Source organism: Chrysochloris asiatica, unplaced genomic scaffold, assembly GCF_000296735.1.
Source record: "Chrysochloris asiatica unplaced genomic scaffold, ChrAsi1.0 scaffold00076, whole genome shotgun sequence".
Classification (NCBI taxonomy): domain Eukaryota; kingdom Metazoa; phylum Chordata; class Mammalia; order Afrosoricida; family Chrysochloridae; genus Chrysochloris; species Chrysochloris asiatica.
Genome location: NW_006408594.1, coordinates 2,409,219 through 2,421,353, shown reverse-complemented (window position 1 = coordinate 2,421,353; position 12,135 = coordinate 2,409,219). Strand labels below are relative to the sequence as shown.

The 12,135-nt window shown below is 44.6% G+C and overlaps 1 protein-coding gene and 1 pseudogene across 1 annotated transcript in view; one reads left to right on the top strand and one right to left on the bottom strand.

The window, feature by feature from the left end:
* LOC102827280 overlaps positions 1 to 1,941 on the bottom strand; it is a 57,026-nt pseudogene extending 55,085 nt beyond the window's left edge.
* A 9,922-nt stretch (positions 1,942 to 11,863) lies between these two features.
* The window catches only part of LOC102826897, a 96,738-nt gene continuing 96,466 nt past the window's right edge, over positions 11,864 to 12,135 (top strand). Inside the window, exon 1 of the mRNA XM_006865264.1 lies at positions 11,864 to 11,911. Within this exon, the coding sequence (XP_006865326.1) occupies positions 11,864 to 11,911 (48 nt within the window). The remainder of the gene's footprint in view (positions 11,912 to 12,135) is intronic.

Below are 12,135 nucleotides of genomic sequence, written 5' to 3'. Positions count from 1 at the left end.
CCAACTCAATGACACCTAACAACAACAGCAAATGCTTTGGAAAAAAACAAACAAACTAGGATTATGAGACCACTAGTGACTCTTCTGTCTTTAATCTCTTCCCTCAGCTCTCAGCTTTGTATGGAAATGCTTTGCGTTTTCATTGGCCAGAAGGTGGCTGGTGGGTGAAGTACTTAAGCAGCCCTCCAGGGAAGTGTGTTCTGTGCCTGTGTGTGCGCAAGTCTGTACTGAGTTGGGAAACACATACAAACTTCTCTTCTGCCAGGCTGTGACCCTGATAGAAAAACAACCTATAAATAATGACAAATGCGGCTACTTTCCCACGAACATATCTCCTCCTTTTCTGTGGCTGTTTTATTGGCCAGACCTTCATAAAGATGTTGGACAAGGATGGGTGTTGGGCATCAGGGCAGCCTGCAAACATTCCCCTTCTCCCTCTTTGGGCCCAGGATGGAGTCAGCTTTCCCAAACCTTTGTGAAAGTGATTGGTTTTGACCAATGAAATGTGAGCGAAAACAAGCCATTGGGTTCAGGTGGAGGCTTTGAGAGTTAGAGAGCGAGAGAGTGATGTGCCCTGCCTCCAGGCTTGAGGCTGGTCAGCTGTGTCACTTAGCAAAGACTCATGGAGACAGCTCCCTGCCCCCCAAGATGGACACTAAACCTAAGCAAGGGAAACATTTATTGACTTCAGTCACTGAGGCTTTGAGGATTCTGCTGTCGAGCCAGTGGACTCAGACTCTTGGAACCCCAAGTATGTAACAGTAGACTTTGCTCCACAGGGTTTTCAACGGTTGATTTTGTGTAAATCAGATCACCAGGCCTTTGTTCTGAGGTACCTCTGGGTGGACTTGAGCCTCTAGCACAGGACTTTTGCACCATCCACTACAGACTCCTCCAGTCTCATTTAACCTATTCTGACCCAGACTGGAAGATACACAAGTTAAAAACACTGCACCTTTGCCAGATGCCCTGCCTGAAGGGTCAAACTGACTTGCATATTAGCAGTATCTAGGCCCCTGGTTTCCCCACTCCCCAAAATTCTCTTTTAGAGGACACATATATTTCCAGGCTTTCACTATTCCAGCTGTCATTTTTCTGGTTGCCAATAAATCAACACAAAATGGAATCCTGGTATGGTGCTGTTGGTTAATGCACTGGACTGCAAAATCGGTTTGAACTGTAAGGTCAGCGGTTCAAGCTCACCAGCCGCTCCTTGGAAACCCTGTACAGGGTCACTGCGCATTGGGACCAACTCAGTGGCACGTAATAACAACAATAACAAATCAGTAGATCACTTCATAGGTTTTTAAACAAACAAAAATAATCCTAATAGTAATTTAAAAAAAAATAAAAATAATTAAGGATAGTATTGGAAGCATGGTGGCTCAGTACAGTAAACACTAGACTGCGAACCACAAGGTTGGAGGTTCGAGCCCACCAACTGTTTCACAGAAGAAAGATGAGGCTTTCTATTCTCACAAAGATTTACAGCCTTGGAACCCGGGTCACTATGAGTCAGAACCAACTCGACTGTACTTAACAACAACAACAAAGCCTAGCATTGAGTATAAGGCAGGTCATTAGATACAAACATCGATTTAATTTTCAAAGAAGTCCAGGGCGCGGCGCTGCTGTGCAGTCGACCGAGCTCACGGTCTTGGAGGCGGAGTCTCCGTTCTCATCGCACAGAGGGAGGGATTTGGCAGAGGCGGGCTTGGGGCTTTGGAGAGAGGAGTTCGCTTGGGCAGCCCGGGGCCCCGCGCGCTCCAGGGACCAGGCTCACTTCTCCTGCGCCCCCGTCGCCCTCTGCACTTTTGCGTCCCCTGCTTGCCAGCGTCCTTTCCAGTGATAGCCGCTGCAGCCAAACCCAGGGACCTTGTGCGTCCGAGAGGATAGGAGGGCGTCCGAGAGGATAGGAGGTGTCCAGCTGTGCCTGGCCATGCTGCCTTGAGGCTGGCGTCTAAGCAGATAAAGTCTCTCTAGTCGGAATCAACTGGATGATAAAGGGTTTGGTTTGGTTTTCTGGGTAGAAAGGAGCAGAATCAAGATAGAAATTACAGCCACTGAAATAATAATAACTTGGAAAGATTCTGTGACTCTGGAGGTAAAAGGGAACGGTTCAAGGTAGATGCAGTCGAAGTTCTCCACTGCAATAAACCTATTTGAACGCTGTTATCTGGAGAACTGGTAGCGTAGTGGTTACGAATCGGGCTGCGAACCTTAAGGTCAGCAGTTCGAAACTACCAGCTGTTCCGCGGGAGAAAGATGAGGCTTTCTACTGCCGTAAAGATTTACACCCTCGGAAACCCTGTACAGGGTCGCTATGGGTCGGAACTGACTCGACGGCACTTAACAACAACAATCTGGAGAACTGAGCTGTTCCCTGCAAACTACGCATGCTCTTTGGCCCTACTGATTACCCTCTTATGTATCTACACACCATCTAGTCAAAGACGTATCTACAGACAACAGAGCTTATGACAATTCGTTTTAAAATGCGGAATGATGTCAAAGCTGGTGATGGGAACTGTTCAGTGGCGCCGCCCATAAGAGATACCACGGGCACGTGCACTAATTGCTGTACCTTAGATGTGTCGCTGCATCTGATGTAAGAGAAAGAGACCACCAGGACTGTTAGTTCAGTGCACAGTCTCATCAAGACCAAATCAACCCCGTGGAGTCACTTCCGATTCATGGCAACCCCATGTGTGGCAGAGTAGAAGTGCCTTCTGCAGGATTTTCAAAGATTGTGCCATTTGGGAAGCAGATCTCCAGATCTTCCCTCCAAGGAGTGTCAGTGTGAACTTGAGTTCACAATCTTTTGCAGGATCTCAAACAATCTGCATGTTTTTCAGATACTTTGAAATCCTCTTTTAAAAAAATAGTGTAAATTATTTTAATGAGCCAAACCCATGTGGCAAACAAATTTGGGATACCTTAACCGGTGGTCTCTCTCGTGTTTTTTGATTGTCAAATACATTTTGTCACGGAAGTTATATTCATGGGATGTAATTTCACAAGCTCAGGCACCCACTACCTTTGTCTATAATCTCTGTACAGCATAACTGAGCACCACATTTCCCTCAATGTAGACTTTTAAGCATGCCTTTTCAGTTTCATAACACCGATAGAACTGGAGTCTAACCTTACAAATTGGGTAGGCCCAGTCAGTGCGGCTGCTGTTACAGCTTCTGTGTGCTGGTGAGTCAGTTCCAAGACTAAGTCTTTACAGCAGCAAAAGTCTCATCTCTCTTTGGAATCACTACAGAATGCATGACTGATTTGGCCAATGACTTCTTCAGTTTGATGAGTAGGTTCTGCTGCTACAGACTCATTCCATTAGGGGGCCCCCTAGAACTCTTCATCCTTTTCAAGTTTTTTGACAAGTGCTGTATCTCACATAACTTATCTTTTTTCGGAGCACTGTGATGTGTCCAGAACTAAGGGTTTGTTACTTTGTTTTATATTTGTCTTTGTACTTGCTTGAAATCAAGAATCCCATCTAAGATGGTAAATTTCATGATCTACTGGTCTGGTTTATGGTGCCCTGCTGCTTGGTCAAACACTAGTCTAGTTACTATTATCACACATCTATATGTGATGAGCATGTCATCCTCAGTGTATGTGAGCTTCACCCCATCAGTTGAAAGCCTGAAGAGCAACAAGTGAGGTTTCCTGAGGAAGAAGGATTCTGCCTCACGACTGCTTGGGGAGCTCTCTAGCCTACTGTCTGGTCTCCTGAGTTTGGTCACTAGACTGCTATACGTCGCCTGACCTACAGATTTTAACCTGACCAGCCCGGTGATTGCATGAGTCAATTCCTTCAAATAGAATATCTATTTATCTATTTTTGAGGAGCACCGTGGCTCTGTAGGATAAACACTAGACTGCTAACCACAAGGTCGGTGGTTTGAGTCCACCAGCTGCTCCTTAGGAGAAAGATGAGGTTTTCTATTTCTGCAAAGATTTACAAGCCTCAGAAACACTTTACAGGGACACAATGAGTTGAGATCGACTTGACGGCACTTAACAACAACACTTTAGCTATTTTGGTTCTATTTTTCAGGAACCCAAACAAAAAATCAAACCTATTGCCATCATGTCGGTGACCCCAAATGTTACAGAGTAGAACTGTTGCATAGGGTGACTCAGTGTTAAAATGCTCTGTGGTTAATGGAAAGTTTGGTGGTTCTGGCTCACCAGCTATTCCATGAGAGAAACATGTGGCAGTCTGCTTCCGTAAAGATTATGGCCTTAGGAGAACACGCTGAGGTGTTCCCTGTCCAATAGGGTCACTATGAGCTAACAGCAACGGGTTTGGGTTTCTGGTTTGGTAAGCAGATCACCAGACTTTTCTTCCTGGAAAGTTTGAACTGCTAACCTCTAGGTTGGTTGCTGAGTGCAAACCATTCGTGCTATCCAGAGATCTTATTTTTCATGAAGAAACATGACTAACGCTCCATCAAAAATATTCAAGTGCTTTTGAAAATCCTTTGCTTTCCCCAACCCGGTCAGCAATGAGGTGGAAGGGAAAAGCCTTTGAATAACTTGTGGATTGGAGGAGAATGAAGCACCATTCCATATGAAGATAAAGCTTTTTGTAAATATTGTAACATACATAATGAATAAAAAGTAGAAAATAAACATATATTAAATCTATAAATATATGTATAATTTCCCTGGGGGTGAGAATAATCCATTGTGAATCTAACTTGGCTTGCTTTACTGATACCGTTTGGAATACCTGGAGAAGTTTGTGCCTGACCCGGCTTCTAGAAAGCTGCTCATAGTTTGTTTTCCAAGTCAGTAGCCTTCCTGGAAGGAGCCCTGGTAACATAGTGGGTTACAAGCTGGGTTGTTAGCCTCAAGGTCAGCAGTTTGAATCCACCAGCAGCTCTGTGGGAGAAAGACGAAGCTTTCTGCTCCAGCAGATTCACGGCCTTAGAAACCCTATACAGGGTTGCTATGAATTGGGCCTGACTCCCCAGCACATGATCACCACTGCCAACTTTCCTGGAAGGGGCTAGTGAATAGTCTATTTAACTTGCTCAACAAGTTATCTTTTTAAAAAATACAGTTGCCACTAAAAATTGAGTATTGTTACACTTAAGGAAAATTGGCGCCTTTGTTTTGAAAATGAGATCTTGTGCTTTGAATGCAACCAAACTAAATATAAATTTTAATTTGCAAATTGATGCTGTTAAAGGAATGAGTGAGGGAGAAAATAGCTTTCAACCAAGGACATGCTTTCTAACTGATACACTGTGATCAAAAGGCTGCTCAGGAGTCTTCTAATGTCTCTTTGTTCACAAGGTTATGTATTCTGGTTTTTTCTTTGTTTCTTTTCCATCATTTTTAAAGAAAAGCAATCATTTAAAACCCCATAACTGGCCTTTTCTATTCATCTCTAGTGGACTAAGGTTTTGTCTTTTTTCCCCTCTCAGTGATTTGGAGTCCTGGTGTGACACTGTGGGGTAATGCACTGGAATGCCAACTCGGTTTGAACTGCAAAGTCGACGGTTCAAGCTCACCAGTTGCTCCTCAGAAACCCTATGCAGAGTCACTGTGAGTAGGAACCGACTTGATGGCACTTAATAACACCAACAAGTAATCTCTTAAATTTCTTTAAATTATATACCTACTCTGCAAAGTCCTGGTGTGGCGCTGTGGATAAAGCACTGGACCGCAAGGTCAGTTTGAGCCACAAGGAAACCCTATACAGGGTCACAATGAATTGGAACTCATTTGATGGCACTTAACAACAACAACTCTGCAGAGAAACTCAGTGGTTTATGTATATTAGACTGCTTCCACCTGAAATGTTGTCACAAACATGTTCTCACCTAGATTCCAAAGTTGACATTCCTATATTAAGGTGGTTCTCGGTTTGTTTTTGAAAAGTGTCATAAGCATATACGTAACAAACACTCGCACCTTGGTGTACGGTTTAGTGACATTAGTTGTGTTCATCATGTTGTCCAATCATTTCCCAGTTTTTCCATCAAACTTACAGAAGTGTCCCATAAACAATAAATCCTCCTGTCACCCTCCCCTCCATCTGCCCCTGGTAACCCCTAACAAACTTTATATTATACACTTGTCTATTCTCTGGGCAAATTATCGAATGATGCAGGAAGCATCAAGAGAAGATGGAAGGAATACACAGAATCACTGTACCAAAGGAAATGGTTCATGTTCAACCATTTCAGGAGGTAGCATATGATCAAGAGCCAATGATACTGAAAGAAGAAGTCCAAGGTGCATTGAGGGAATTGGCAAAGAACAAGGGACTAGGAATTGATGGAATACAACTTGAACTCTTTCAAGAAAGTGAGGCAGCACAAGAGACACTCACTCATCTCTGCCAAGAAATTTGGAAGACAATTATCTAGCCAACTGATTGGAAGAGATCCATATTTGTGCCCATTCCAAAGAGAGCTGACCCAACGGAATGTGGAAATCATCTGACAATGTCTTTGATATCCCATGCCAGTAAATTTTACTAAAGGTAATACAGAAACAGCTGCAAGCATACACTGACAGAGAACTTTCAGAGGTTCAAGCAGGATTCAGAAGAGGCTGTGGAACGAAGGATATCATTGCTGATGTCCAATGGATCTTGGCTGAAAGCAGAGAATATCAGAAAGATGTTTACCTGTGTTTTAATGACTATGCAAAGGCTTTCGATTGTGTGGATCATGACAAGCTATGGACAACATTGCAAAGTATGAGTATTCCAGAACACTTAATTGTGCTCATGAGGAATCTGTACCTGGACCAAGAGGCAGCTGTTGGAGTAGAACATGGGAATACTGAATGTTTTAAAATTAAGAAAGGTGTGTGACAGGGTTGTATTCTTTCACCATACTTATTCAACCTGCATGCTAAGCAAATTTTTGCAGATTATATGAAGAAAAATGTGGCATCAGGATTGAAGGAAGACTCATTAACAACCTGCGATATGCAGATGATACAACATTGCTTGCTGGAAGTGAAGAGGGCTTAAAACATTTATTGATGAAGATCAAAGAGCACAGCCTTCGGTATGGATTGAATCTCAGTGTAAAGAAAACAAAAATCCTCGCCACTAGGCCAATAAACAGCATTCTTATCAATGGAGAAAAACTTGAAGTTGTCAAGGACTTCATTCTTCTTGGATCAACTATCAACACTCACGGAAGCAGCAGTCAAGAAATCAAACAACATATTGCATTAGGCAAGTCTGCCTCACAAGACCTTTTTAAAGTCTTGAAGAGCAAAGATGTCAGCTTGAGGACTAAGATGCGCCTGACCGAAGCCATGGTATTTTCAATAACCTCATATGCATGTGAAAGCTGGACAGTGAATAAGGAAGACTGTAGAAGAATTGATGCCTTTGAGTTACAGTGTTGGAGGAGAATATTGAAAGTGCCATGGGCTGCCAAAAGAACCAATAGATTTGTGTTGGAAGAAGTGCAGCCAGAGTGCTCTTTGGAGGCCAGGATGGCCAAACTTTGTCTCTCATACTTCGGACATATTGTCAGGAGAGACCAGTCACTGGAGAATGATATTCTGTTTGATAAGGTGGAGGATCAGAGAAAAAGAGGAAGACCCCCAACGAGATGCATTGGCCAAGTGGCAGCATCGATGGACACAAGCATGGCAACAGTAGTGAAGTTGGCCCAGGATCGGGCAGTGTTTCGTTCTGTTATGCATAAGGTCACTATGGGTCAGTACCGACTCGATGGCACCTAACAACAATGCAGCGCTATGGGTTAATGCATCAGACTGCAAAGCCGTTTGAACAGCAAGGCCGGTGGTGGTTGAAGCTCACCAGCTGCTCCTCGGAAACCCTATACAGGGTCACCATGGGTCAGAATCAACTCGTCGGCACTTAACAACAACAACATCCTAGATAGTTCATGTCAAAAGACAGTGGGGTCAAACAATATTTGTCCTGGTTTCGGTCCCTTTGGTATTTGGACCCTTCTCTTTTGTTCTTCTCCATGGATATGTTAAAGAAGGGACCTAGCCATCTTGTCACTGCTGGGTCCCAGGCTCCAGAACGGTGGCTGACCTAAGGAGGTACCTAACACATACCTGGGAATGTGATCCTGTACAACTGCAAGGCAACATCCCCAAACCCACATGAAACTCTTCAGTGACAGCTGGCATGGATGATTGTGTCTAGTGCTCCAGGCACCCTGCCCAGATGGCAGCAGAAATTCTAGTTCCGTCTACATCAGGGGGTGTCAGTGTTTGACTAGGTCACATGATCTACAGTAAGTACATCAGGAATTGAAAGCTCAGATCGTAGTGATAAGAACCTTGGAGACGTGAATGAAATAGAATTTACATAAATCTCACCCAACAATGCCAAGAAATTTGGAAGACAGCTACTTGGCCCGCCAAATGGAAGAGATCCACAAGTGGGGGCCTGAAAAAATTTGCGGAAAAAAGGAATGAAAAGATAATGGACTTTTCTGAAGCCCCCTCAGGACTGTGCCCACTCTAAAGAAAGGTGACCTTGCGGAATGCAGAAATTATTGAACACGATCACTAATATCGCACACAAGTAAAATTTTTTGCTAAAGATAACTGAAAAATAGTTACAGCAGTGCATCAGCAGGGAGCTGCCCGAAATTCAAGCTGCATTCAGAAGAGGATCTAGAATTAGGGATATCACTGCAGATAAAACTGAGGAAATGGTTTTAAACCTGTTTCAACATTGTTTCCGTCACACCTCAATCAACGCTGTTAAATTTTATTATGTGCAATTGTTCAGAAAGCTCCAGAGCTGGTTTCCTATCTACCAGTGACTGGCTGGCTGAAGGCTGGAGAATCTTGGCCCCGGCAGAGCCGCCAAGCTGTGACAACACACAGGAAAACATCCAGGGCAATTCGTGAAGTACAGACCAGGAGTCTGGAGGGCTGGGGCTGGAAAAGCCAACGTAGGTGTCTCAGCTGAGTGGCCATTGCTGGGACGTGGAAAAGGGCCAGCTCCCAGGGGGAAAGAGTCTAGTGGGAGGATGGGTGACTAGGGCTTTGCTTAGGGAGATGAGAAAGGACAGAGGAGGTCTCTGAGAAGAGAGAAAGATGAAGTTGCCAACTGCTACAGAGGGCTGGCGGCCTGGGCCTCAGCTCTGAGACTGACCCTGTTAGGTTTATCCTCTGATTCTGATTCTGGCTCTGTATCTTACTGCTTCCATCCTCACTTTCATCTGTGTTCCTTGGCTCTTGGTCTCTGAAGTTCCATGAGATCCAGGGCCCTCACTGCCACATGGTCAGGCCCCTCCTTTTCCTGACTTAGTCACACACACACACAGAGTCAGAAAAGGAAGCTGGATGCTGTGTCTCACTGCATGAAGCCACAAGATCTCTCTGGGAGGCTCTGGGAGAGTCTAGAATAACAAGATCCTCTCTGGGAAGGTCTAGATTTCCACGGTCTGACCTACTCTTAGAAGTCAGTGACCTGGCATTTGACAAGGAGGCCTCTGGTCTAGATATAGTCAATGTGAGCATCAGGGACCAAATCCAACTGGAAAGGGACAGGTCAGTTAGTTGGGTGTCCACCTCCTGGAGTTTGCAGAGGTCAGGCCCAGGCTGGACTGATGTCCATGTCCTACAAGATGCCCAGCCCAAGACTTTCCACATAACGTGAGCTTGCCATGCTGGGCTGACTTCTCCAGGTGTGTATGTGGGAAGTACCTACTCCAGGGAGGGAAGGGCAGGAACAGGCTATGTGCAGAGGTCATGTCATTCCATCATAGAATCAATTATGAGAGGTGAGCCAATTAGAAGGTAAATGTCAGAGTAGGCCCTGACAGAAAGATCTGGAAGGCTAGAAAGCGTATGCTTAGTCCCTACATCATGGCGCCCTGAGCACTCACAGGAACTGCATCCCAATGATGGACTCCATGGTTATGTGCCCTGAGTGTCCATGAACCCCTGGCTGGTCATGCACTGGGAGCCACCCCAAGGCCTAGCTAAAGAACGTCATTCTCATTAAGAAAGGCAGTCTGTGAGGCTCCCAGTGTTATTGTTGTTAGGTGCTGTGGAGTCAGTTCCAACTCAGTGACCTGCACAGAAGGAAGAAACACGGCCGAATCCTGCACCATGCTTACAATCATTGCTGCGCTTGAACCCACTGCTGCTGCCACGATGCCAATCCGTCTCGTTGGGGATTTCTCTCTTTTTCACGGATACTCCCCTTAACTAATCATGATGTCCTTCTCCAAGGACTGGTCCTGCCTGATAATATGTCTGAAGTATGAGAGGCAAAATCTGGCCACCCTGGCTTCTACAAAGCATTCTGCCTGTTACTTCTTCTAATACGGATGCTCACATGATCACCTTAAACACCTAAACTGATGCATAGCAACATTATAGGACAGATTAGAACTGATCTACCACATAATTTAGAGGCTGTAGTTCTTTCTGAGAGTCCTGGTGTGGTGCTGTGTGTTAATGCACTGGACTGTAATGTTGTTTTGAACCACAAGGCTGGTGGTTCAAGCTCACCAGTCTTTCCTCAGAAACCCTATTCAGGGTCACTATGAGTTGGAATCGATTTGATGGCACTTAACAACAACAACAACAATTCTTTATGGAAATGTGCAAAGACCTGGAGCTAGAAAACTGAAAGGGCAGAACCAGGCTACTCTTTCAGACCAGGCTCTATGGATGCCTTTCTGGAGCTGGCGTCTTCGTTCGTTCTTCTTCTCAGTTGCACTTGAATTGGTTTCAGCTCATGATGAACTTAGACCTAATGGAATAGAATGTTGCCCAGTCCTGCAGCATTTTCATGATCTTTGAAATATTTACACCCATTGTATGACCCTCATTCTTGCTTACCCTCTCTCTACTTTATTAAATTGACTCCATCTGCGGAAAGAGACAATGGAAAAGCTCCATATCATCAGCCAAAACAAGGCTGGGGCAAACTGTGGAACAGATCATCAGTTGCTCATATGCAAGTTCAGGCTGAAGCTGAAGCAAATTAAAACAAATCCATGAGCTACACCCTACATAATGAGCCTGCTCTTTTTGAGAGACAGGACCGCCCCATCTTCCTGACTGCTGGCTTTCTGTTCACAAAGCCTGATTGGATCTCTTCCCATCTCTGTGGTTGACTATAGTAAGAGGCGTCAAACCCTCATTTCATTTGGCAACATTTCTGGTGACCACAAAGGAGCCTCACGGACTTCCCAGGTACCTACACTCTTCCAGCCTGGAGATGGTGTCCTGCTCAAAATGTGGGAAAACGGACCTGACTCCCAGTTACAGGAGAAGTGGAATGGGCCTGGGAGATCCTGCTGACCATGCCTCCCCACTCCCCACTGCTCTCAACCTCATATGCCTCAAGACCTGGACTCACACATGAGTCAAGAAAAATCATGGACAACAATGGGCCGTGAATTCTTCCTTCAATCTCAAGCTGATTAAAGCTGCGGTGATCTTTTTTCTCCTGCCATGGGTTGGACCTCTTAGATCTTCTCCCCTATCATTGGGATGAAAATATTTAGGTATACCTGGGCAAGTATGCAATGAATGCATCTGATTTCTGTTTGAAGGGGGATTGTATGTTGAACAATGCTTTACCTCCTGTCTTATTAAAATTAGTATTAATATAACACAGCTCCAGCCTTCACCTACATCCCTGCTAACTCTCCTGGGCTGGGGTTGGGGAGGAGAGGACCTGTAGATTTGGAAGACTCACCACCTTCCTACCCCAGAGACAGGACCTGACTGATCGACCTCATCACTTGACTTCCTCATCAACCTACATCTGTTCAGTCGAGCTGAGCATGTGACCCTACCCCTTTTTGTAATGATTACTATGGTCCTGACCCAAAGTGTTAAAATCAGTAGACTTGCCGGTACCATGGTAAAGACCCTTAATGTCACCTCCCAGACAATCACTGCCCTAAGTGTAAGGGCTTCTTTATAGCAGATAATGAACATTAGTTGTTAGTTGTTTTTGTCACCTAATATAAAGTGGCTATTCATGTTAATAGTGAGGGTCGAAGTTTGTCATGAGAATTTTTGTATATTACTGTATTCAATCATTGATTTTGCAGAATTCTATCATGTGATCTCCAGCATCATTTCTATCACCGAGGCCATATTTTCCAACTAGTGATCCTTCCTCTTGCT